Source organism: Euprymna scolopes, chromosome 46 (genome assembly GCF_053919585.1).
Source record: "Euprymna scolopes isolate OS-2025 chromosome 46, ASM5391958v1, whole genome shotgun sequence".
In the NCBI taxonomy this organism is placed as follows: domain Eukaryota; kingdom Metazoa; phylum Mollusca; class Cephalopoda; order Sepiida; family Sepiolidae; genus Euprymna; species Euprymna scolopes.
In genome coordinates, this window is record NC_136527.1 from 98,565,384 (window position 1) to 98,593,347 (window position 27,964).

Sequence of the window (27,964 nt, forward strand, 5' to 3'; positions counted from 1 at the left end):
AAGCACTTGTGCCCCCACGACGTGAACACCCTCGACAGACCCGACAAGCTGCAAAATCCCACCCCCACACTGTAGAGATCCCTAGATGTAAAAGATCTTTCTACTCCAGTAGTTTCTTCCCCAGAACTGCTAGACTTTGGAATTCCATTCCAGGTCACTGCTTCCCTAACTGTACTGACATGCATAAGTTCAAGTGCAACGTGAACCAACATCTCGCTGCCCTAATCCCTACATAGTACCCCAGTAGATGTTTCCCCTGATAGTAGCCCCCTACACCAAAGTGGCAATGTGCCTTGTTTGGGGTGAAAATGTAATAAAGAAAAAAAAAAAAAACTTTGGTAGAGAGTTGTACAGCGGCGCATCTCCGATCTTACTCGTTAAACATTGTGTCACTTTCAGACATATAAGGTTCACATCGCTCCTGACCAATTAGTAGATGGTCTACAACAAAAAAGAAAACCGGTTTTCCTCAAACGGAAATGGAATCATGTCGTCTTTTCTTGGGTGGAAATTTTATCGTCCCACCCTGTATTTCAGCCGTTTTCATCATTGTTTCCTGGAGTCTGAGTGACAAGTCCCTCAGATTCTCAATTCTTTCCATCTCTTTTGATAACCTTTGCAAATGAGTTTGCGTCATCACAACTGCTGTTTACCATCGACTTTTTGTTGGCAACGACCATTGGCCTTCACTGGAATTTGGGTGGCAAAAAGCAATCCTAAAGGTTCTAGCCCTTTTTGCACTCGGTCAGTGGAGGTCTGGTTGGTGCTCTCCTTCCTTGGTCCCTCCATCTTCGTTGACCTTTTTTGATTTGGTGTAGTGCTAGTCTGTGCCGACACTATACTTTGGTGGGGGGGGGTCGAAGTTATTTTATATCCATCTATCCTCTTGATTCTTTGTAGGCGTGGTCTGTTTTTTTGTTTTTTTTTCTCACCAAGTTTCTGTGTATTGTTATTATTATACTTGCATGATCTGTATTGTTATTATTATACTTGCATGATCTGTATTGGCTTATTTGCATCGTTTCTAATCTTTAGCTATTCTATTGATCCTGACCCCCCCCCCCCGAATAGATGGAAAACAAAAAAGCAAACACATCTTTCCATAATTTATGTTTATTAACTTGCATTTCTCAAGTACTAACTACTCACTTGGGAGAGTGACAGTAATACTATTTCTCGCTTTTGTCCCCTCTCTCTCTCTTCCTCTCCCTGCTTCCCTCTCTCTCTCTCTCTCCCTCTGATTCTCTCTCTCCCTCTGATTCTCTCTCTCCCTCTGCTTCTCTCTCTCCCTCTGCTTCTCTCTCTCTGCTTCTCTCTCTCTGCTTCTCTCTCTCTGCTTCTCTCTCTCTGCTTCTCTCTCTCTGCTTTCCTCTCTCTCTGCTTTCCTCTCTCTCTGCTTTCCTCTCTCTCTGCTTTCCTCTCTCTCTGCTTTCCTCTCTCTCTGCTTTCCTCTCTCTCTGCTTTCCTCTCTCTCTGCTTTCCCCTCTCTCTCTGCTTTCCTCTCTCTCTCTCTCTCTCTCTGCTTTCCTCTCTCTCTCTCTCTGCTTTCCTCTCTCACTCTCTCTCTCTGCTTTCCTCTCTCACTCTCTCTCTCTGCTTTCCTCTCTCACTCTCTCTCTCTGCTTTCCTCTCACTCTCTCTCTGCTTCCCTCTCTCTCACTCTCTCTCTCTCTGCTTCCCTCTCTCTCACTCTCTCTCTTTGCTTCCCTCTCTCTCACTCTCTCTCTCTGCTTCCCTCTCTCTCTGCTTCCCTCTCTCTCTGCTTCCCTCTCTCTCTGCTTCCCTCTCTCTCTGCTTCCCTCTCTCTCTGCTTCCCTCTCTCTCTCTCTCTCTCTCTCTGCTTTCCTCTCTCTCTCTCTCTGCTTTCCTCTCTCACTCTCTCTCTCTGCTTTCCTCTCTCACTCTCTCTCTCTCTGCTTTCCTCTCTCACTCTCTCTCTCTGCTTTCCTCTCACTCTCTCTCTGCTTCCCTCTCTCTCACTCTCTCTCTCTCTGCTTCCCTCTCTCTCACTCTCTCTCTTTGCTTCCCTCTCTCTCACTCTCTCTCTCTGCTTCCCTCTCTCTCTGCTTCCCTCTCTCTCTGCTTCCCTCTCTCTCTGCTTCCCTCTCTCTCTGCTTCCCTCTCTCTCACTCTCTCTCTCTGCTTCCCTCTCTCTCACTCTCTCTCTCTGCTTCCCTCTCTCTCACTCTCTCTCTCTGCTTCCCTCTCTCTCTGCTTCCCTCTCTCTCTGCTTCCCTCTCGCTCTCTCTCTGCTTCCCTCTTTCTTTTCCCCGTCTTTTTTTTTGCACCCCCTCTCTCTCATTTCGCATACACGCACCTCGCACCTGTGTCGCTATTGACATGTTTTCCCTAACGCTCTGACCGTTTAATAAAAACAAAACTGTCGCCCTCCGTTAAAAAAAAAAAGTCCGTGTAGATTCATCACTTTTTTCGCTTATTTTTTTATTTTTTATTTTCGGTAGTAATGACTTACCACAATTCTACTTGTTGACGCATTTTCTTTTAAATGCATGTGTATACGTGAACTGAAAACAGAAGCTCTGCAGATAAAAAAAAATTTCTGTCTGAACACATTTTTTTTTATATACATCTTTTTAGCGCAGATTTGGATTATCGTAGTTATTTTTTTCTTTTTCGTAAAAAAAAAAAAAAAAATGGCATTGCAATGTTGATGTTGGGAGTGGGTGATCTTTTGTCGCTCGGGTCTTTCGTGGGATGTCCTGAACTCTGGACGGAGAAATGAAGAGCAAGAATTGTTTAGCTTTCCTCTCTGAAGTGAGGAAGAGGAGAGGAAAAAGACGCGACAAACAAACAAACAAACAAACAAAAAATGCGTAACGAAATTGCGAGGAAGTATGATTTTTCATAGTGACTGAGATTTAGTTTATCCTTATATATTTTTTTTCTTTCTTCCCCCCCCCTCTATTATCCACTCTCTCTCCGCTTGATTTCTCTTCCTCTCTTTCTCTCTCTTCCCCCGACCTCTCTTTCTCTCTCTTCCCCCGACCTCTCTTTCTCTCTCTTCCCCCGACCTCTCTTTCTCTCTCTCTTCCCCCGACCTCTCTCTCTCTTCCCCGACCTCTCTCTCTCTCTCTCTCTCTCTTCCCCCGACCTCTCTTTCTCTCTCTTCCCCCGACCTCTCTTTCTCTCTCTTCCCCCGACCTCTCTTTCTCTCTCTTCCCCCGACCTCTCTTTCTCTCTCTTCCCCCGACCTCTCTTTCTCTCTCTTCCCCCGACCTCTCTTCCCCCGACCTCTCTTTCTCTCTCTTCCCCCGACCTCTCTTTCTCTCTCTTCCCCCGACCTCTCTTTCTCTCTCTTCCCCCGACCTCTCTTTCTCTCTCGACCACTCTCTCATTCCTCCCACCCTCGACCGCCCCCGTCTTCCCCCCCCGACCCCCTTTTCCTTCCATCTTTCCCTCGCCTTTTTCTTTCCTTTCTTCTCTCTTCCTTTTCTTCTTTTTCTTCTCTTTCCCCGCCTTCCCCCCCACCTTTATTCTCTCTTCCTTTCTTTCCATCTCTCCTTCCCCACCTTTTCTTTTAACTTCTAAATCTATTCCACCCCACCCCCTAACACTTTCTTTCATCTACCTCATACACTATTCCCATTCAAAAAAAAAAAAAAAAAATCTTTTTAATTCAATGGAAATAAAGATTAAACTTCAAACAGTTTCCGTAAATCCTCAGCGGAATCTACACAATGTTCTGACCCCATTCAGCTTCTTCTCATAAAATCTCTTAGAGACCTACATCTCAAATACCTTTTTTTTTTTTTTTTTTTTTTTTTTGCACTTATAACGTAAAATCAATTTCTCATCGATAAATTCTCTATCGCTTTGAAATTGGATTCTATTTTTCAATCTGGATTAATGATGGCTTCATCAAGTTTTTCCAGCAACATTAAAAGACGGAACACTTTTACCATTCAGACTGGAAACTGTAAATGTTCCTCGGGACTTAAGGTGAGTCTTTAACATTCTTATTAAAACCAGAAAAAAAATTATTTAATCTATAAAATCTATTATATAAAGAAAGGGCATTTGTGTGTATGTGTATATCCAGTTAAGTCAAAAACTACAAAACAAGCACTCACAATGTTGGTATATTCTTGATCGGCGTTGCTCGGATGAATAATATCTAAAATTTAAGGGGGGAAAAAAGTATTAATTTTTTTTAAGGTAAAATGAACCAGGTTTCGTCGGGTAGGAGAGGTGGTGTCAGTCGGGTTGTGTACTAAATTAAGTTAAATGCTTATCAATCCGTTTTCATCCGGTATAAAAGGCGGCTAAGGGGTCAAAATTGAATAATTGGTATGTAGGAGTCGTTGGATTGTATCTGTTAACTGTTTCACGCGGTTTGTTAACACTTTTAAAGAACGTAGCAAGTTGGTCTAATGATTATCTTACTTGGCTAATCTATGATATAAAAAGCATTTGTGTGTATGTGTATATCCAGTTAAGTCAAAAAACTACAAAACAAACACTCACAATGTTGGCATATTCTTGATCAGCATTGTCCCGGCTGAATGATATCTAAAATTTAGAGGAAAAAAAAGTATTCCTTTTGTAAGGGTAAACTGAACCAGGTTTCGTCAGGTAGGAGAGGTGGAGTCAGTTGGGTTGTGTACTAAATTGGTAATTTAATTGCTTATTAATTCGTTGCGGAATCTATATATAAAGGGGAAATCATTTGTGTGTGTGTGTGTGTGTGTGTGTGTGTCCAGCTAAAGAGAAAGAGAAAGAATTTGGAGAGAAGAACGTGGGGAAACAGTTAGCTTGGTTGTCTTTGTTTTACGGCATATCAACCCTTTTCAGGTTATTTAATGCCAAATCCAGTGATTTTGAAGAACAATTTTTTAATAGAATATATTTGTTTTCTTCAAATTCGTTTCTATTCAACCCATAGTTGGGACCCTAACAGGTACTACCACTCCGGGTCAGAGTGGACCTGGGAGCAATGTCAAATTAAAGGGTGGCTCCACACTCCCCAAAGCTGCAAGCAGGGGCCCCACTATTGGATATAGTTTAAGGTCATATCCAGGACCAACAGTTAAGAGAAAGTGATAAAGATGTAGAATTTTACACTTTTAAGCCGAGTAACGCTGGCTAGCCTTGCTAGTCTTATATAATTGTGGGATATCTAGGCTGTGTGTACCGAGAAATAATTTTTGATGCAATCCTCTACCTGTAAAAGAGCCTGGTACACCCTAAAATGGAATACTGTCACCACATCCGGACAGGGGCTGCTCTACGCGCCTTATCCAGCCTTGATACAATTCAAAACTGACTTATATCCCCCAAATTTGTTGATTTTTTCCAATTCCTGATTAATCGTCCCAACACTAATTTTTAGTCATTTATATGATCAGGGTTTTTTCATTTTTCTCCGTTGTTTAAGTTTTAAATTTGTTCTGGTCTGTAGTTGCTATTCTTAATGTGGAGCAGGATCTGTCTTTTTGGGATTTTTGATTAGTTTGGTTGGTGAGGGGATTGGTTCTTTCTTTTCCTGGGGTGTGTTTGGTGTTCGTTCATTAGGTTTTGGAATGTGGTTAGTTCCTGCGATGTTTTTATTTGGGAGTTGTGTTCAGATTTTGGGATCTGATGAGGTTTTACTTTTGGTTGTTTGTGTGTTGTTTTTAAATGTTGTCCGAGTTGATGGTAATTGCTAATGTTTCAACTTGTTCTTGGAGTATTTTTATTAGAGTTGTGACTTTTTAAATTTCTAAGTTTTTCTATTTTCTTTGTTGTCTTTTTTTTTTGGTTGTATTTGCGTACAATATAATTGAGTTAATTATAAGGTCTGATTTAATGATCTTTTTGGCTTCAGTTATGCTATAGGCGAGACGTTGCGAACCTGTCTATGATTAGTTTCATGGCAAGTGCTCGACTTAACTCCAATCTATGGTTCCTCCTTGGTAAACTTTCACAAAAAAAAACACTCGACAAGCTACAACCACTATATGATTTCCCCCACCTTCTAATTGTGCTTAAATCTAAACGCAGATTCCATTAACAAAGCTTCTTTCCCAGAACTGCTCGGTTTAATACAATATGGTAGCCTTCAAGTCTAATGTAAACAAGTTCTTATTGAGCCATCCCCATAAAAATCAAGTTTTACCCAATCTACACGATTAACGATTACTAAACTACCACCTTACATTCTTTAACCTTTGTCCTCGAGCGGCCTTCGGGCCTTGGTAAGTGGTGACTCCTAAGGAAAAAAGTGTGAAACTTGATATATACGGTATTCAGATATATGGAAAACTTTAATCAGTTTTCATTCGGTAAAAAAGGGGCTAAGGGGTCAAAATTGAATAATTGCTATGTAGGGGTCGTTGGATTGTATCCGTTAACTATTTCACAAGGTTTGTCAACACTTTTTTTTAAAGACATAGCAAGCTGGCCTAATGGTTATCGTACTTGACTCACTGTCTTTGGATTTTGGTTTTGATCTTTTTTTTTTTACCTATAAGAAGTGAACTGTTTAGAAAAAGCATTACTCGCATGCACGTGTTTTCGTTTCTTTTCGGGGTTTTTTTTAGTTAATTCTTTTTTTTAATTTTCTTTTTAATTTTTTTTTTAATTAAAAAAACATTTTTTTTTCAAATTTAAAAGAAATTAAAGAAATTAAAAAAAAATTTTTTTTTTTAATTAAAAATTTTTTAAAAATTTAATTTGAAAAAATATATTTTAATTTGAAAAAATATTTTTTAATTCGAAAAAGTATTTTTTAATTTGAAAAAGTATTTTTTAATTTGAAAAAGTATTTTTTAATTTGAAAAAATATTTTTTAATTTGAAAAAATATTTTTTAATTTGAAAAAATATTTTTTAATTTGAAAAAATATTTTTTAATTTGAAAAAATATTTTTTAATTTGAAAAAATATTTTTTAATTTGAAAAAATATTTTTTAATTTGAAAAAGTATTTTTTAATTTGAAAAAAGTATTTTTTAATTTGAAAAAAGTATTTTTTAATTTGAAAAAAGTATTTTTTAATTTGAAAAAAGTATTTTTTAATTTGAAAAAAGTATTTTTTAATTTGAAAAAAGTATTTTTTAATTTGAAAAAAGTATTTTTTAATTTGAAAAAAGTATTTTTTAATTTGAAAAAAGTATTTTTTAATTTGAAAAAAGTATTTTTTAATTTGAAAAAAGTATTTTCTAATTTGACAAAAGTATTTTTTTTGAATTTAAAAAAGATTTAATTTTTTTAAAGGAATTTAACGTCACGTTTAATACCGAGCAATGTCGGATACATCTGCTAGTAATAAACTAATTTGGAAATAAAATGCCAGATTTGTCTTTGCGTATGTTCAACTAGACAGGAATGGATTGGGGTAAAAAAAAAAAAAAAAAAGAGAGGTAAAAATTTTGATGGTAATATTACACTTTTGTCCCGGACAACGCCGGGTAGCTCTACTAGTTTAAAATATAACAGAAAAAGAAAATCGCTCCCGCTCTCTTAAAAAATCAAGTATTAGGATGGTTTTCGTTTTTTAGTTGTTTGTTTAAAATAAAACGAGTAACTATTATAAATGTTTCGTTTACAATACAATAAAATCGATTACAATCTTTTCAAAAATCAATTAAGTTTTTTTTTTTTTTTTTTTTCAATGAAACAAGCGGCCGATTTTGCTGTAAAACAAAAATAAATCGATTAAATCTTTTTTCATAATCAAGTACCACGTTTTTTCTTTTTTTTTTTTTACTAACTTGGCACTTCTGCAGTTTACGAACCATGTTAATTTTTATTAGATTGACAAGTTTTTTGCGGTTTTTAACTTTTAAATTCAGATGAAATAAACACCATCAGAATCAACACCTTTTTTTTTTTCAACGCAAAACAAGGCTGCTGCAAAGAAGGTGGGCTCTCTCTACCATGCTAGAAAGCTACTTACGCCTGAAAGTATCCTATACCTCTATAAGGCTACCATTCGCCCATGTATGGAGTACTGTTGTCACATTTGGGCTGATGCATCTTCTTGTCTCTCACTCCTGGACAAGGTTCAAAAGAGTCGCCAACCTGATAGGTCCTGAACTGTCATCTAGGCTTCAGCCTCTGTCCCATCGATGAAATATTGCATCCATCTGCCTGTTCTACAAATACTTTAATGGTGAATGCTCTGACGAACTGCAAACACTTGCACCTCCTCAACGTAACTACCCCCCCGACAAACCCGACAAGCAACTAAGTCTCACCCCTTTACAGTAGAGATCCCTAGATGTAAGAAAGCCTTTTACTCCAATAGTTTCTTCCCCAGAACTGCAAGTCTTTGGAACTCCCTTCCGGGATTCTGCTTTCCCAACTGTACTGATATGCAGAAGTTCAAGTGTAATGTGAACAGACATCTTGCTACTCATCTCCCCTACTTCAAAGTAGCACTGTGCCTTGTTTGGGGGTGAAAATTGATTTTAAAAAAAAAAAAAAAAGTAAAAATCTTGCCTCTTGGTGGCAATGAAGTCGCTGGAAGCGTTTTTGATATTGCTTGGGTTTTTGAAGCATTTCTCATGCAGAAAGTTGAAATGCTTGAAAAGGTTGTAATCAGTAGGTAAAAGGTCTGAAGAGTATGGCGGATGAGGCAATTCTGTAGCCCAATTCGTTCAACTTCTGAAGGGCCGGTTTAGCAACGTGCAGTTGGGCATTGTCGTGGAGGAGAATTTAACCTTTTCTGCTGGGTGTTGTTGTCAAAGTTTCTGGCGCATTTCATCCATTTACTGACAGTACTTCTCTGTTGTAATGCAACTCTGGCTTTGGGAATGTTGTGGAGCTTCATTGATGTCTAATCACTGAGCTAAACGTCACCGGTTGTTATAACAAACGAGTTTTCAGGGCCCATGTTTCACTACCACAGATCACAGGTAGTATATATTCATTGAAGATTTTCCTTTTGATTAACATATAAATATATTACAAAATGTTAAAACGGCATATCGTTAGCATCCTAGGAAACTAAGGCAAGCCGCAAAACTTTTTAAACTTCGTATTATAAATTATGTGGGTAAATTTTTACGACGTGCCCCAGCGTATTATAAACACCCCAACATTCCCATGTTAAGAATAGCTTCCGGAATAAACGCCCCTCAATCTCGAAAGCCGTTCTTAACATGGAGAGGTTGGTAGGGTAGTTTATTCCGAAAGCTTTTCTTAACATGGGGTGGTTGGAGGTGTTTATACTACGCTGGGGCAGGCCGTGAAAAAAATGGCATTATGTGATATCTGGTCTAGTGGACAAGATATGTAATGTAGACACCTTATTTAAAAAATAAACAAAAAGGATAACCGAAACCTTGTCATACCCTCTTAAAAATAGGCCAAAATTATTGACTTCGAATGAGTGCTTTATGCCAAATTGATGGTTAAATATGGTTAAAATTGTGCTAATTTTTGAATTAAATACAAATCCCTACTTGGGCATGAGATGGATGCCATAATACCTAGTTTGCTGCACCTTAACATAGCAAAGGTTCATACAAAATTTCAGCCAAATTAGCCAACTAGTTTCTGAGAAAAAGTGGAATGGAGAGACAAAGAGAAATATATAATGACATTGAAAAAAATATGTATTATATACGTTTGAAGCCAAAACAATGCATTATTACAAAAATAAACATTTTTATTTTGTTTGAAATTCATAAATATACTAGCGAGGGGTACCCGGCGTTGCCCGGGTGTTTTTCGGGGTATGTGAAAATAAACCCGAAGCGTTGACGACGCGCATTTGGAAAATAGTAAAGTTCTTAAAAAAAAAGCAGGTGCGCGTTTTTGATTGACGTGACGGCGATAGGTATTCAGCAGTTACGATTTTGTGCGGGACAGTTTTGAATAAATCGGTTTGTTTGTTTTTAAAAACCCGCTCCCTGTTTATTAGGAGCGAAATGAAAGCTACAGTCTGATATGACGATTGAACAAACGTTACTTAGCTCTCTTGAGACAACTGGCTTTCGGCCTGTGATTAGAGTCGAGTTTCGCTTTTTTTTATACCGAAAACCGAATGTAACGCGTGCCGATGCGGGAAATGTGGAATAATTAAGGCTTGAAAGTCAATAAAATTAAATAGACAGGCGAGCTCCGTGGATAATTCGTAGATATTAGAATTTATAGATGATATAAAAAGTTTTAAAAAGTTGTGAAGCAAGCAAGCGCTTCTTTGAAAGAAGCCTTTCGTGGACATCGAGGAAAAGCGAACATACATACACACATACATTTTCGCTTTTATATATAGATTTCGGAGACGCACTTCATCATCAGTATGTATTTTTTTTTTCATGTTGTTGTAGGAGTCCGTTTGGTGTTTTTACGGTAGTCTTTTCAAATGTCGGAACAGTGCGTTCATCACGTGGAATTCACATTAGGGTTTGTATTCTTTGATAGAAGCGTTGGCTGAATGTGAATGAAATAAATACGTATCAGATACGTTTGAAGTCAAAACAACGCATTATTACAAAATAAACAGATATTTTTAAAAAATTTATATTGACATTTATAAATATATTTCGAAGATAGACTTCATCTTCAGTATGTCTTACTTTTTTTTTTTTTTTGCTATCTTGTTGGAGCATAGAATCAGTAAAAGTCTGTTTGGTGTTTTTACGTTAATCTTTCCTGCGTTTGCTTGATCTTATTGGATTCCATGACCAGAATTCATCTAGTCTGGTTGAGTATTCAGCTTCGGGCTGTTAAGGTAAAATTGTGTGGAGAAGGTGCATCAGAAGGCAAAATGAGCTCGTTTGTGTATGTCCACGAAAGGCTTTTTTCTTTGGCTTTCTCAACAAGGATATTATTTTGGAGAACTTTTCTTATACTCCCTTGATCCTAATATCTTCGATTTGTGAACGGCCGTCGTCTATATCTCTTATTTGATCAAGTTTTAAAACAATCCCTGGTTTCCAGTGTTTGTTTTGTCTTTTTCGTATGAATAAAGCGAAACTGTTCGAAGCCAAAGTACGGCACAATCACGTTGACACACCAGTTGTCGCCAGATCACCGAGGTTAAGCAACGTTGAGCCTGGCCAGTACCAGATGGGTGACCATTTGGGAAGGCGAGGCGCTATATGTACCATGAGGTAAAATACCAGGTTGAGAAACTGGCGCGGTCTATCCTTCTTTCGAGGGTAGAGGGGAGTCTCTCAAGCCGTGGTAGGCACCCCATCTAGTAATGGCGTCAAAATAAAAAAATACCCTTGAAAGCCCTGGCGAAGCATCAAGTATTCATCTACCGACAAGATTTGAATTACACTACAAACTCGTGAGGTGAGTTCAATCTCGGCTACGGCCGCACTGGACGGATAGATTGAAAGAGGCGACAAACTTACAAACTTTAAATCAAAATAAATTACAAAAAAAAATAAAGGATCCATTTTTTTTTTTAACTCTCATCGTCTAGTTGATCCTCGAGTTGCCTATTGGCCTTGATAAGTGCTAATATAGAGAGAAAAGAAACAGGGTGAGAGAGAGAGAGAGAGAAGATAAAGAGTGTGAGAGAGAGGCAGAAGAGAAAGTTGTTCCATCCTCTTTCCCAAGTTGACATACTGGTTCCCACCAGGTTACCGAAGTTAAGCAACATTGAGCCTGGCCAGTATCAGATGGGTGACCATTTGGGAAGGCTGGGCGCGGTATGTACCTTATGGAAAAGTTGGGCATAGGGAGCCAGCACCCTCACCCCGTAAAAAGAACTCCTCGTTACGAAAGCATCTACAAAAAGGTTGTAGATGGACTATGCCCCTCCAGGGGTTCGAGGGCTGTGGATGGATGTTCGAAGCTAAGCCACCTGCTGACACTTGATCTCTGAGATACATAAACATTCGAATATTCCATTAAAGTTTTTTATCTCTCAAACACTGAGTTAATTAGGATGCTAGGAACATAATTTTCCTCTCCCCAATTAACCATTTAAATATGTTATAGTGCATCTTTATTGTGGTTCTTAGTCTTATTGGATTCCATGAGAAGAATTTATCTAGTCTGGTGGAGTATCAAGCTTCGTGCTATTACTTGAGGTAACATCACTTGAAGAAAGTACACTATTCCCCATAAAAACCAGTATGAGTTAGCCATAGTGAAGAGATTTTAGTTGTGCAGCGAATACAATGTGATTTTGAATATTTGGTCAGGGTTTACTTTTAGGGAAAAGTATCCTGATGCCAGGTTGTCCTGAAAAACCCTTGTACAGACGGACCTTAGACACTCGAGGATAGTGTTTAGTAGGTATTCAAGTTCTTCCCAGTAGGCATTCATATATGTGTGTTAAATCTGAACACGATGCCATTATAAGCCAGGAATAAAATGCAAACAGTTTTCATTGGCTATTTATTTTTTGCTTTTTACTTTGGTTTGTAATGTTTCGGGTAAAATACCCTTCTTCAGAGATGGAAGGTGTTTTGTTTTAGTAATACAAACATGGAAGGAGAGAGAGAAAAAGGTCTTATCTTTCTTGTTTGCTATATCTTATTGACTTATTGTTCACTCTGCTAAAGTAAGACAGACACAAGGTCGTCTTTATTTTTTTTTTAATTTATTTTTTTTAAGTAGAGAAATTCCAACATCTAAAAACAACGGGACACTCCAGATTAAGGCAAAAATAAAAATTGCCTCAGTCAGTATTTATTATTAATTAGTAATTATTACTTTTTTAAATTTTAAATTGAAACGTTCTTATGTTTTTTTTTTTTTTTTTTTTTTTTTTTACAAAGGCATCACCACATTATCAAGGCCCAGAGGCCACTCAAGGATAAGGGTTAAAGAGTGTACAGTAGAAATTGTTCAATATAGTAATCATTAGTAATGAAAATTTGGTAAATTTAATAACTTATATGGAACGGCTCATCAAGAACTTATTTACTTTAGACTTGAACACAACCATATTGTAGTCAGCCGGAAAGCAGGAAAACGGAAGACAATTCCACAGGCGTGCAGTTCTAAGAAAGAAGCTTTGTTCATGGAATCTACGTTTAGGTTTAGGCACAGATAAAGAGTGGGGGAAATTATTGATAGTGTTTACAGCTAGACGAGTGTTTCTTATGAAAGTTTGGCGAGGGGGGACCATAGATTGAAGCTCAGTTGAACACTTTCCATGAAAATAACGATACATCAGAGACAAACTCGCAACATCTCTTCTGTGAGATAGAGGTTGCAAGGAGGAGAAAAGGACATCTCCTACGAGGCTACGAAGTCTATTTTGAACTCTATCAAGGCAGGACAAGTCCTTTCTAGCAGCTCCTGCCCAGATGTGGCAACAGTATTCCATCCTTGGACGTACCTGGCTCTTATATAGGTAGAGAATAGCATCAGCAGTGAGATATCTACTGGATCGATAGAAAGATCCCACCATTTTTCCAGCGGCCTTGGCAACAGATTTGATACACGTGTTCCATTTAAGATCAGGAGTAATGGTCAAGCCCAGAAGCTTGTCAAAACTTGAGGCCTCCTGAAGACGAGAGCCATTCATTTCAATTGATGACAAATGTGAATTAGAATGTTGATGATGTAAAGAGAGAAGCTTGGTTTTAGATGCATTAAAAGTAACCAGCCACTCCTTTCCCCATTGTACTACGTGCTCAAGATCAGAGGAGAGAGAATTGGAGAGAACTTGGTCGTTTACTGTCTTAGATGTGCTACCATAAATGGTAGTGTCGTCAGCATAAATGTCTACAAATGATGTAAGGATATGATTTATGTATAAAAATATGAGATTCTTAATAATAAATATATGAATAAGCACATGAGATAAGCCATTAATCAACTATTTAGAAATAGTGCATTCTCTCGTTGGCTAGTAATGATTACGGGGAGACCATTTAGATTACACCCAAAGGAGATCACTATCTCAGGATAAAAGACAAAGGACCCGTGGCACAGTGGTTAGAGTACTGGGAAAAGTCAATTGTAAAAATGAAGGTTGAAGGTTCAATTCTCAGTTTGGGCAACCGAAAAATACATTTGCGAATTACTTAGGAGCTCTATCCAGTCATGGCTGATGGAACAAGAACACGCTACCCCCGTGAAGTAAATAAAGGGTTGTGTTCGAAACTCCGTCCAAATTTCCGAGTGTGACAGAAACATTCCCAAGTTTGACAAGATACACCTGAAGGTCGGGGGTTACATCGACCGAAACGTGAAAATTACATTCAAGATGAGAACCGTAGTCCAATGAAGAATACAAATAACCAATCCTCATCTCAAAAATTCAGAAACGTCGACAAAGTGTTCCCTACCACCAATAGCAATGGCCAAAGACTCTTTATCTGAAAGTACATCTTTTAAACTCCTTGGCTTAACGTTCACAGGAAACATGAGTTGGAACAATTACATTGAGAGCATTGCCAGGACTGCTGCGAAAAAGGTAGGTTCTCTCTACCGTGCTAGAAAGCTACTAACACCCGAAAGTATCCTGTACCTCTATAAGGCCACCATTCGCCCATGTATAGAGTAGTGTTGTCATATTTGGGCTGGTGCATCTGCTACTAATCTCTCGCTCCTAGACAAGGTTCAAAAGAGAGTCGCCAACCTGATAGGTCCTGAACTGTCATCTAAACTTCAGCCTCTGTCCCATCGACAAAATGTTGCATCCTTCTGCCTGTTCTACAAGTATTTTAACGGTGAATGCTCCAACGAACTGCAAGCACGTGTACCCCCTCAACGTAAATACTCCCGACAAGCAGCAAGATCCCACCCCTTCACAGTTGAGATCCCTAGATGTAAGAGAGCCTTCTACTGCAGTAGTTTCTTCCCCAGAACCGCTAGACTTTGGAATTCCCTTTGGGGTCCCTGCTTCCCCAACTGTACTGACATGCAGAAGTTCAAGTGTAATGTGAACCGACATCTTGCTGCCCAACACCCCACATAGTATCCCTGTAGCTTGTGAACCTGATAGTAGCACCCTACATCAAAGTGGCATAGTGGCAATGTGCCTTGTTTGGAGTGAAAATGTAATTAAAAAAAAGGTTACAATTTTAGCTTGCTTTTAATGGGCTGGAAAGTCTAATAAATAGGACGTATGTCGGATAGGCCGTAAGTTGACGATGATCTGGGTTTGATCAGCAACTATTTGGATAAGGTTACCTCCCCCCTCCCCCGCACACTTTTTTCGTCTTTAGAACAGGTGGACAACTGGTTGTGTATTTCTTTAACTCTTTTTATTTGACATAGCAAATGAAAAGGGTCAGGTAGTTCTTTGTTATTTTTTAGCGCTCTCCTGTCAAAAAGAGTACTGAAAAGATCCAGAAAACGAAAATGGTGCTTATTTAGAATTAAATCGGTTAGAAAAAACAAAAATACAAAAACGCAGAAAAATCGTAAAAAAAATTTTAAAAAAAAGTGACAAAAAAAGTGACAAAAAAAACGGACTTATACGAGAGTGCCCACACCCCATAAAACTGCGGTTTTTACATCTTTTTTTTTTTTTTTTTGTCACTTTTTTTCCGACGATTATTATCGACTACAAACTTAAGTATCATATTAGCAAAAAAAATTTGAAAAAAGAAAAAAAAAAAAATTAACGAATTTTTAAGAAGGGGGTTGGTTCACTTTCTCGTTATAACGTTCTACTTTATTGCTACCTGACTTACTGTCCATTTCTTTATCGACGTGTCACGTGATTAGAACCCTTTCTTAAAAATCATTGATTTTTTTTCTTTGCTAATATATTTAAGTCTATAATCTATGATAATCGTCGAAAAAAAATTAAAAGAAAAAAAAAAACACGAATTTTTAGAGGGTGGGAACTCTCGTACAGTCTTACCCCCCCCCCCAAAAAAAAACTTCGTACATATGCGCTAAGAAACAAAGATGCCATATTCCAAAAATCATATAAATTGTTCAAATTTTTTTTTTCCTTTTGACAAAGCGAGACGTTACGTTTTGATCGGCCATGTCTTATAAATAAGGAGACAACTTAATTCAAATTATCGAGATCGAAATCATCTTTGCAATTAATGGCTATGATTTCCTATTAAAATCGCTAAAAATAGTCTTTACCTGTTAGAATGTGGAGTCAATTCGTTGTGTATTTCTTTAACCCACTTTTTTATTTTATTTGTCGTACCACATGAAAGAGGTCAGGTAGTTTTTGATTATTTTTAGCATTCTCCTCTCGAAAAAGTCTTTAAAAAAAAAATTGAAAAAATTACATCGAATTTGTTGAAAACCTTTTTTTTTTTTTTTTTAACTTGGGAGTCACCATTTGCCAAGGCCCGAGAGCCACTCAAGGATACGGGTTAATGATTGTAGGATGGTCGTGTAGCAATCATTAATGATGTGATTTGGGTAGAAATTGATTATTTCATGGGACTGTTCATCAAGAATTTGTTTGCATTGGATTTGAAGGCAGGCATTATTGGAAAAGAAGCATTGTTCATAGAATCTGGGTTTAAATTTAGGTACAGATAGAGAGTGAGGAAAATCGTATATAGTGGTTGTAGCTAGTTGAGTGTTCGCTTTTATTTATTTATTTTTTTTTATTTTTTTTTAGTAAAAGTTTGACAAGGAGGAGTGGGGACCATAGATTGGAGTCCCTAATATTTAATAAACTCCCTCTACGGAATCTATTTTTTAGATTTTGCTAAACAATCTGTCCCTGTATGGTATACATCCTGCACTTTATAATAAAGACCAAGGTGCATTTATCTCGATCTATATATAAAACTAGCATGCTTCTCAGTCATATTTTGTATTATACAGTCAATTCTCTCTATTGATTATTATATTGTACCCAATATATACTGTTACGTTGTCGTATCATAAAATGAGCGTTTGTTGTATTGTCTATTTATAAAGGATTGATTGTTTGATTATCTTAGCAGAGTTAATGTCGGTGTGTGTGTGATCGTCTAGTGGTCTTTCTATTACATATGTTCATATGCTGTTAAGTGTGAATATGTGTGACATGTCATGTATCTTCAACATACCTTCTGCCATTTCGTTGGTCCATCTGGAAATTCTCGTCTGGGAGGGAGACTTGATACCTGTTTTTGGGGACGAAGATTTATTTCACTCCAAGACAAGAAATTGGTTCTATAGATTTTTTTTATTCACCTTCCAGTTTGTTCGCAGAAGGTTGGAAAGTGAATTTGGCCTGTGTTGTTTTTCTTCTAGGTCTTATTTCTACCATGTCAGCGTTCGTTCCCCACCCCGAGCGAAGGGGAGGAGACAACAGCGAAGCCGTCCGCTCTCTTCCAATTCCCAACCAAATCTCCTCGATTCAGCTAACCTGATCACGTAACTCACATACAATCAAATCAGCTGATCTTGACTTCCGGTCAACGTGTCTACACTATAATTCACACTCTTCCCTCTCTCTCTCTCTCTCTATCCATTCTCTCTCTCTCTATATCCATTCTCTCTCTCTCTATATCCATTCTCTCTCTCTCTCTATCCATTCTCTCTCTCTCTCTCTATCCATTGTCTCTCTCTCTCTATCCATTCTCTCTCTCTCTCTCTCTATCCATTCTCTCTCTCTCTCTATCCATTCTCTCTCTCTCTATCCATTCTCTCTCTCTCTCTCTCTATCCATTCTCTCTCTCTCTCTCTCTATCCATTCTCTCTCTCTCTCTCTCTATCCATTCTCTCTCTCTCTCTCTATCCATTCTCTCTCTCTCTCTATCCATTCTCTCTATCCATTCTCTCTCTCTCTCTCTCTCTCTCTCTATCCATTCTCTCTCTCTCTCTCTCTATCCATTCTCTCTCTCTCTCTCTCTATCCATTCTCTCTCTCTCTCTCTCTATCCATTCTCTCTCTCTCTATCCATTCTCTAACAAGTTAAAAAAAAAATGACTCAAGTGCCATCAGGTGGAATCGAAATCAAAACACTTAATGCTCCAGCATTATTCATTACCATCTGAGCTAACGACAGATGGATATCAAAACTTAAACTTTAATGGCTATATGATATACATACAGTGTATCACAAAAGTAAGTACACCCCTCACATTTCTTCAAATATTTAACTATATCTTCATGGGAAAACACTGAAAAAATGATTTTTTTGAAACAATGAAAAGTAGTCTGTTTGCTGCGTTTATAACAGAGTTATTTTCCCCTCAAACTAACTCAAAATATAGCCATTATTAAAAACTAAATCACTGACATCAACTCAAAATATAGCCATTATTAAAAACTAAATCACTGGTAACAACTCAAAATATAGCCATTATTAAAAACTAAATCACTGGCAACAAAAGTGAGGTCACTCCTTATGAAAAATTGTCAATATTAACATACAACATGTCAGCTCTCAATATTTTGTGTGGCCATCATCATTATCCAAAACTGCCTTTACTCTTCTGTGTGCATGGAGTTTACCAGAGCTTCACATGAAGCCACTGGAATGCTCTTCCACTGTTCAATTACAATGTTGCGGAGCTGGCGGATATTTAAGACTTTGCGCACCTCCACCTTCTGCTTGAGGATGCCCCAAAGATGTTCTGTTGGGTTTAAGTCTGGAGATATGCTTGGCTAGTCCCTCAGCCTCTTCAGTAAAGCAGTGGTTGTCTTGGATGTGTATTTTTTTTTTTTTTTTTTTTTTTTTTTACACAGTGATCACCACTTATCAAGGCCCGGAAGCCACTCAGGGATAAGGGTTATTGCAAGTATATAAAGTTAGTGAGGAGATTTGCTGAAGTGTTTACTTAAGGGGGCGGTTCATTAGGAATTTGTTAACATTGGACTTGAAGACATCCAAATTGCCTGCTTCCCTCCGGACTACAGACGGAACAGAGTTCCACAGGTGTGCAGTTCTAAGAAAGAAGCTTTGTTCATGGAATACGCGTTTTGATTTAGGCACAGATATAGAGTGGGGGAAATTTTTCACAGTGGATTCAGCTAGACGGGTGGAATACTGCTCTGCGACCCAGTTACTGGAGAGAGGGGGGGCATGCTCTGTTGCAGTATTTGACAGTACATGTTAGAGTTCATGTTTTCTTCAATAAAATGTAATTCTCCAATACCTGCAGCACTCATGCAGCCCCGGGCTATGACATTCCCACCATCATGCTTGACTGTAGGCATGAAACCCTTATCTTTGTACTCCTCGCCTGATCGCCGGCACGCCGTCATCGCTTTAAAAGTTTCATTCTTCTTTTATTAAAGAGTTTCATTGTTGGTATTTTTTTAAGGTTAAAAACTAAATTCTTAATAACCTTAACTTGGCCTTCGGGACAAGATCAAAGTGTAGTATCTGTTCTTTAGATGCTGCACTTCAATTTCTTGTTCTCTGTTAGTTTAGTGGAGGAGGAATCCGTCACAACTGAGACAATTTTTATTTTTGTTCCTTTTCTCCACATTAAAAAAAACGACCCTGGTGTCTAACTCTGTCCCGTGGGGAGGCATTGTAAATAGGAATAACCTTACCATAACATTAACTTTTTAATTAAGAAAAAAAGTTGCCAAACTTCTTTTTTTAAATATTTTCATCTAATGAAAATCTTGTGGGTTCGTTGGTTTTTCTCTTAATAGTCGTGTAAAGACTACATTTTGTATTTATTAATGTTATTAATTTTGTTACATTAAAAAAAAAAAATTGTCGCAGCTTGCTTTTTTTGATGTTTTGTTTAAAAAAAAAAAAATTGCATTCTAAATTGAGATAAAAAAAATGAACAAATTTCTTAGTAAACAAGAGTTGTCTCCCTCTGAACAGTGACAAATTGTAAAACAGTGTCAAAAAATGTCCCCCAGACCATAGTCGAATAAGTTATAAGTGGATGGTAACATTTAATGCTACTAAGACTAAGCTCCTCCCAGGTCCATTTTAGCCATTCAGGGATGGTTGCGTCATATCCCGCTTCTCTTCTGATTGGTCCAGTGCCAACCGTACATAATCACTTATCGAAGTAACCTAAACAACCCTCACTGTCATTGTTTTCTTAGCAAGACAATGTTAGTATCAATATATTTATAGTATACTAGTGGGGAGGGGGGTACGCGGCATGACCCGGGGGGTTGTAGGTGTGTGTGTTGGGGGGGGGGGTGATCAAAACAACCCTGTTTAAAAAAAAAAAAAAAAAGTTGGCCGGGTGTTTGGGGGTGTAAAAGAAAAAAAAAGTTTTAGTAGGAAAGTAGGCTTGAACCCCGAACCTTTGACGTGGAAATGGAAACGAAATGGGGGGGGGAAACTCTGGGACCTAACCATCTCGCCTATGAGAGAAGAGGAATGAGAAAAGCAGCTTAATTTAACGTTCATAAGATGAAATTGACAGGTGCGAGAAACTTAAGTCGCGTGATGTTTGACCTTGAAACATAACGCGGCTGCAAGCCAGTTTTCACTTGTTTTATACTGAAAAGCGAAAGGAACACTCGGCGATCGAAATATCTGGAAAAAATAGCGCGTGAAAGTCGGGCAAATTAAATACACACGCAACCCCCCGTTCTTAAGACGTAGATATTATCATTTAGACGTGATATAAAAAGTTTTAAGAAGAAGCGAGCCGAGTGAGAAGGTCGACGAAAAAAAGCCTTTTGCAGATATACACAAAAAGCGAACATACATACATACATTTTCGCTTTTATATATATATATATAGAAGAAACAATGAAATGGAGTTTCCTTCTGTATTAATAAACAACTTTATTTGTTATCTTTGTTAGTAGCGTGTACAAGAGAGAAAGGAATAAGAGTTTCAGTGTTCGTGCACGCACGTTTTTTTTTTATAGTAATCGTGAAAAGAATTCCTGATGTGGAGACGAAGATTAGACATTAGTTGAAGGAGAAAAATATAGGTATTCAGTATGTTTGCGTGTTGTCATGGGTGTGTGTGTGCGTATTGATTTATCGACAAGAGCATTTCTATTAATTTATTTTTATTTCGGACTATTTATTGGTTTGTTTCATTCGCAACATTTCGGCCAACTATTCCTCTGGCCTTCGTCAGATGGTAACCGCGACGGATAGGAACTTTGAATCTCCTAACTGCATTCTCAGCCATCACTGCCATCCGTAGTTTTGAATAAAACAAACCAATAAAAGATGAACAACAACTAATAAAGATGAGAATAATAGTCCGAAATAAAAATAAATTAATATATATATAATGCTCATCTCAAAAATGAATTCCAATTAAGAGCATTTCTGTAGCATAAAGTTCGTGTGGTGTCTTCAGTGTTTTTTTTTTGTTTTTTTTATTCCACACTGTTTAAAAATGTAGAGGAATGTTATCAATTGAAAACTGTCTTCCCCAATTTCTTTATTTGCTAAATTGTATTAAATAGTAGATCCACATAGCTTGTTTATTTGCAACAACTATACTTGAATTTTCAAGTGCCCTTTTAAGTACCCCTCAGGTGTCTTTTTAAATACCCCCCCCCCGGTGCCCTTTTAAATACTCTCCCCCACCCCCCTCCCGCCAAGTAACTGACATTTTAAATATTTAATCCATGTGAAATTAGATCTTGTAACTTCCACTTCCAATATTGTTGTCCTTTAGTTTTTTCATTTCATATGAAATGCTTCTGACAAAGGGGGGAAAATTGCTGTTTTGGATCAGAATCTGTCCATTTAATGCTTATGGTTGGCTTTTGTACTTTTAAGCGATTCCATGTCTAGTCTAGAACTGTTTCCATTTCAAAAAAAAAGTTTGTTACAATTTCTAATTTGATGTATCAATTATGATAAAGAGCTTTCACACTTTTTACTCCTGTTGCCTAAAGCTAAAAGTAAATATCGCTGATATTTGGATCTCCCATACCTGGAAATAAATGTGAGTTTGAAGATAGCCATTGTTAGACTGTTGTACTCACGTTCGGCTTGGGGCCAAAACCCCAGGCGAAGTCTGCTGCCAGCTGAAGCCAGAGAGTAAGAGAGTTAAGAATTTCAGATTTTGCCTTTTATGTACTTGGTCATGTGACGGAGAGCTTGTGATTAGACAAGCCAGTGAGAAAATGAATTTAAAATCTTGAGTCACGAGAATTAGCTCCTGCCAGTGAGTGTAGCGAGTTTCGGTTGCTAAATATTATTATCAATCCCAAATCCGCTAACTGACTCTATTTTTCCTTCGTATCATGTGCATTCATCGGACTACTGTTCTCATCTTGAGTGTAACCTCCGACCTTCTTCAGGTGTATCTTGTCAAAATGTTGTGAAAATCAAACTCGGGATAACCAATCCTCCTCTGAAAAATTCAAAAATGCTATTTTTTGTTGTTTTGGGTTGCGTCATCAACCAAGCAAATGGAATCAGCAAGGCAATCTAGAATTGCCCAGGATTTTTCACATAATAAAAGCTCTAGCTTAGCTCTATTATAATCATTATTGATTTTAAATGTGTAGTTGCATTATACCTCTACAAAGCAATCATTCACTCAGACATGTTTCTCCTTCTTGGATAGTGTCTAAAGAAGAGTCTCAAATCTAATAGCTCCTGCTTTGTCAACTAATAGAATGTGCTTTGATGAACTCCTTGCACTTGTGCCCCTTCGACGTACACCCCCCCCGACAAAACCCACTTACCAACAAAATCACACCCCTTCACTGTCGAGATCACTAAATTGCCAGGAAACTTTCTGCTCTTAATAGTTTCTTCACTTGAACAGCTAGACTTCGGAATTCCCTTCATGCTACCTGCTTCCCTGGCTGTACTGATGTGCAGAAGTTCAAGTGTAACGTAAACCAACATCTTGTTAGTCTTTCCTAGACCTCCAATCTATATTGGAATGGGGACAAAAATGGAGGGCCACATTCAATGCTGCCAAGACTAAGCTTGGTTTCTTTAATAATTACAGGAAACCTTCTCAACCATTGATAGCTATGGCTAAAGATAGAGTACATGAAAGTACTTCTTTCTAACTCCTTGGCTTAATGTTCACAGGGAACATGAGTTGGGACAGATACATTGAGGGCATTGCCAGGGCTGCTGCGAAGAAGGTGGGCTCTCTCTACCGTGCTAGAAAGTTACTTATGCCAGAGAGTATCCTGTACCTCTATAAGGCCACCATTCGCCCATGTATGGAGTACTGTTGTCACGTTTGGGCTGCTGCATAATGTAATTAAATCCTTAAGACAAATGAATACATATCCAAGGAAATGACAGAAACACTAGAGGATGACCTCCAATCAGTAGTGGAATGGGAACAAAAATGGTCACATTCAATGCTGCTAAGACTAAGCTTGTTTCCTTCAATAACTACAAGAAATCTTCTCTGCCACCAATAGCAATGGCCAAGAACACATTGCCTGAAAGTATTTCCTTTAAACTCCTAGGCCTAACGTTTACAGGGAACATGAACTGGAATAGATACATTGAGAGCATTGCCAAGGCTGCTACAAGGAAGGTTGGCTCCCTCTACCATGCTAGAAAATTACTTACGCCTGAAAGTATCCTGTACTTTATAAGGCCACCATTCGCCCATGTATGGAGTATTGTTGTCATATTTGGGCTGGTGCATCTGCTACTTGTCTCTCACTCCTGGACAGGGTTCAAAAGAGAGTCGCCAACCTGATAGGTCCTGAACTGTCATCTAAGCTTCAGCCTCTGTCCCATCGACGAAATGTCACGTTTGGGCTGCTGCATAATGTAATTAAATCCTTAAGTAAAAGAAAAATCCAAACTAAAACGTGCACTATTAACTCTGCAGTACGCATTATTTTTCTCTTCCGTTTGCCTGTTTCCCACCTGACTGCAACTTGGATGTCTTCAAGTCCAACATAAACAAATTCCTGATGAACCACCCCCTTAAGTAAGACACGTTACCAAAACTCCAATACTAACGATTACTACAATACTATCCCATTGATTACTGTACACACAATAACCCTTATCCCCGAGTGGCTTCCGGGCCTTGATAAGTGGTGACCTCCATGTAAAAAAAATAAAAATAAAAAAATAAAAAAGTTGTACTTGACGGTTATACATCTAAATAATATGATATAAATGTGGGAGTATATTTGCGTATGACACCACTCTCTATAACAGGCACGAGGGGAAAACAAATGAACACATATCTAAAGAAATGGCAGAAACACTGGAGGATGACCTCCAATATGTAGTGGAATAGGGACAAAAATGGATGGTCACATTCGATGCTGCCAAGACTACGCATAAACAAATTCCTGATGAACCGCCGCCCCCTTAAGTAAGACACGTTACCAAAACTCCAATACTAACGATTACTTTGGCCTTCGGGACAAGATCACAGTGTAGTATCTGTTCCGGCAGATACTGCAAGCTATGACTAGCTATGACTAGCAAAGACCAGATGTGGGGGCAACCCCACATGCCTGACCATTAACCAGCTCCCATTTCCCACCTCTCGGGAGCTGGCCCCCTTTTTCCCTTCCCCCTCCCTTCACTCCTCACATTAAAAATCGGCCTTGTGCCTAATTTGCTCGGTGGGGGAGCAAATAAATACCATCTGTTCTTCAGATGCTGCACTTCATTTTCTTGTTCTCTGTTAGTGGAGGATCATTCCTTCACGACTGAGACAATTTTTTTATTTTTGTACCTTTTCTCCACGTTAAAAAACGACCCTGGTGTCTAACTCTGTCCCGTGGGGAGGCATAGTAAATAGGTACAATACTATCCCATTTAAAGTGGGTATAGCATTAATGGCATAGAATGAATTTGATTTTTTCAAATGACTATAATACTTAAAAATTTAGAAAGAGATGGTGAAATTACTGTTAGTTTTTTTTAAGAATAAATATAATCATTAGGATTCAAAATGTTGAATGCGTGTATGAAATAAAGTTTGTGCTTATTTGTGTTTATTTACTTATTGATTGAGTGTTTTGTAGTTGTTAGAACTGCACGCCTGTGGAACTCTGTTCCGTCTGCCTGCTTCCCTCCGGACTACAACTTGGATGTCTTCAAGTCCAATGTTAACAAATTCCTAATGAACCGCCCCCTTAAGTAAACATTTCAGCAAATCTCCTCACTAACATAATGTACTTGCAATAACCCTTATCCCTGAGTGGCTTCCGGGCCTTGATAAGTGGTGATCACTGTGTAAAAAAAAAAAAAAAAAAAAAAGTTTTATTACTACTGTTATTTTCTGTCATTTAAGCAAGTAAATCTGAACCTAATTTCAAGTTCTCTTTCGTTTGCTTGTTAAAATAAACGTTAGAAATTCTAATTGCAATGATAAATGTTATTTTTTTATTATAACTAATCGAGATAATAGCAGAATGTATAAATATATGCGTGTGTATAGTAGTATTGGTAGCAGTGACCTTCTGACAAAGACCAAAATGTGGACCACTTCCCATACCTAGGCAGCATCCTATCATCAAAAGCCAACATAGATGATGAAATACAACACCGTCTCAGCTGTGCCAGTGGGGCTTTCTCAAGGCTAAGGAAGAGAGTATTTGAGAACCGTGACCTTCTGGCAAAGACAAAAATCATGGTATATAAAGCTGTCTTGCTGCCCACTCTTCTCTATGGATCGGAGACCTGGACCACATACAGGAGGCACGTAAAAACCCTGGAGACGTACCACCAAAGATGCCTCCGAAAAATCCTCAGAATTAGTTGGAAGGACCGACGCACCAACACCAGCGTCCTGAGTGAGGCTGACATTCCCACTATCACCGCTACTGTTGCTCAACGCCAGCTCAGATGGACTGGTCATGTTGTCTGAATGCCGGATCTCCGCCTCCCAAAACAGATTTTCTACTCTCAGCTTGTTGAGGGAAAGCGTGCCCAGGGTGGCCAAAAGATGAGGTATAAGGACAACATCAAAGCAAATCTAAAGCGGTTTCACATGGACCTTGAGACATGGGAGGACGTGGCTAGGAGCAGGTTGGCATGGAGGAGCGCTGTCCACGAAGGTGCTGCGCTTTATAGTAGTGACCTAAATCAAGCTGCTGAGGATAAACGCAAGCACAGAAAGGACAGATTATCAACCAAACACACCCAACCCCACCCCACCACCACTACCTTTATCTGCCCAAATTGCACAAGACAAATTAGGTCTAGGATTGGGCTCTATGCTCACCTAATGACCCACAGAAGCCACAACGGAGGACAGTCTTACTCGGACACGAGTGACCGCCGATGATGATGATGAGTGGTAGCAGTATATAGGAAGCATCTCTATCGTGTTTGTTAACATTGATCAGATTCGCTTCTTATTTATTGAAATGGGTGAGATTTTATTAAAGAAATAGATTGAAATATGATATCCTCAATCTCAATTACATGTTCAATATTTCAGTCCTATTATAAAACTAACAATATTTTCAATGGGTTCATAAGATCCGCCAACCTGATAGATCTTGAACTGTCATTTTAGCTCCTGCCTCTGTCACATCAACGAAATGTAGCATCCCTCTGCCTGTTTTACAAGTATTTTAATGGTGGATGCTTCGACAAGCTATAAGCCCTTGTACCTCCTTGACATAAATATGGCCGGCAAACCCGACAAGCAGCAAAGTCCCACCCCTACACAGAGATCCTTAGATGCCAGAAAGTCTTCTACTCTAATACTTTCTTCCCCAGAATTGCTAGACTCTGGAGTTCCCTCCCAAGTTCCTGCTTCCCCAACTGTACTGACATGCAGAAGTTCAAGTTTAATGTGAACAACATCTTGCTGCTCAACTCCCTACATAGTATCCCTACAACTTACGTCCCTGATAGTAGCCCCCTACATCAAGGTGGCATTGTGCCTTGTTTGGGGTTAAAATGTAATAAAAAAAAAAAAATTTTTTTTTAATTAAATTATCCCCAAATAGAAGCCCACTTACGTTCAAATGGTATTATGCTTTGTTTGGGGTGAACACGTGTAAAAAAAATGACAAAACAATTTTTTTACAATTGATACCAAGCAAAAGGTTTGACTTTTAGGAAGAAAAGCTTTGTATTAAAGATGGGGAGGGAGTGTCGGCGCTTTAACTGGAGTTATCTCCCCGTGGCGTGTTCAACAAATTTCATAATAGCTGACTTTAACGCGCTCTCAAATAAACGTGTTTTTCCGCTGTAAAAAAAAAAAAAAACTACTCGATCAAATTAAGCGAAATTTTTTTTTTTCAGAGATCTTCATTCCATAACGGATACGTAAAATATAACTTTTTTTTTTTCGATATTTCCATTTTTTAATGTGTTGATTAAACTGTACAAGTACTGATTATTTGATACTGGAAATATTCATAATCATACTCTATTTCCAAAAGAGGGGGGATATAACATATGAGAATCAAGTCTCTCCTTGCTATTATCGCCCCTGTCGGTGGGGCATTAGAATACGCCGACTGCCCCCCTGCAGAGGGTAAAAGTCCCTCAATGGGAGTCCTGGATATGACCTTAAACTATATCCAGGAACGGTATTTTCGTGCTTTTGCACAGCCATTCGTACCGTTTTCTCAGCACATTTAAATATGCGGCTGATTCTTCGATTAGATAAACCAGTAAGTTGGAGATTAATGCGCTTCTGGCGATCGCAAATTCTTGTTCTGGAATCAATTAAGACCAAGAGACCAAAACAAAAGATATACTACAACATATAAAAATGGTTAATTGGGGAGAGGATAATTATGTTCTCAATTTCTTTACTAACTCGGTTTTTGAGAGATAAAGAACTTTAATGGAACATTCAAATATTTATGTATCTCATATGGAGTTCAAGTGTTAGACCCTAGGAAGGGGGCCCCTTGATTTCTGAGAACTTCGACTCAAGTTTTTAAAAAAAACAAAAACAACAACAAAAAAATATTAATAAACTAGCGGGGGTACCCGGCGTTGCCCGAGTGTTTGTTTCCGGGACGGGGGGGGGGAGTTTAAAAAAAATGTTATGGTAGGTAAGTAGGAAGCATCAAACCCGGAGTCATGAGTAAAAGTAGGAAAATAAAGTGTGAAAAAAACAAAAAAAAAAACATCTGCAATGTTAACAGTTCGGCCACCAAGAAAAGTCCATTCCAGTTGTTTAGGAAAAAAAAAAACGACTACGGTAGGTCGGCGCGAATGTGAAAATATAATGTGAATTGTCCAGCACGCTAACCACTACGCCACAGAACACTGCAGCTTAGTTTAGTGATTTTAAATAACTTCAC

The 27,964-nt window shown here is 38.3% G+C and overlaps 1 protein-coding gene across 14 annotated transcripts in view; it reads left to right on the forward strand.

Annotated features, from left to right (window-relative positions):
• Positions 1-27,964, forward strand: part of LOC145270654 (RIMS-binding protein 2-like) — a 1,565,000-nt gene that overhangs the window by 153,325 nt on the left and 1,383,711 nt on the right. Inside the window, exon 1 of one of the 14 annotated variants that reach the window (XM_080126281.1) lies at positions 3,764-3,960. The exons of the other annotated variants lie outside the window; for them this stretch is intronic. Coding sequence (XP_079982407.1) covers positions 3,868-3,960 — 93 coding nt within the window. The 5' untranslated portion in view covers positions 3,764-3,867. Of the gene's footprint in view, positions 1-3,763; positions 3,961-27,964 lie in introns of those variants that run through there. 14 annotated transcript variants of the gene reach the window in all.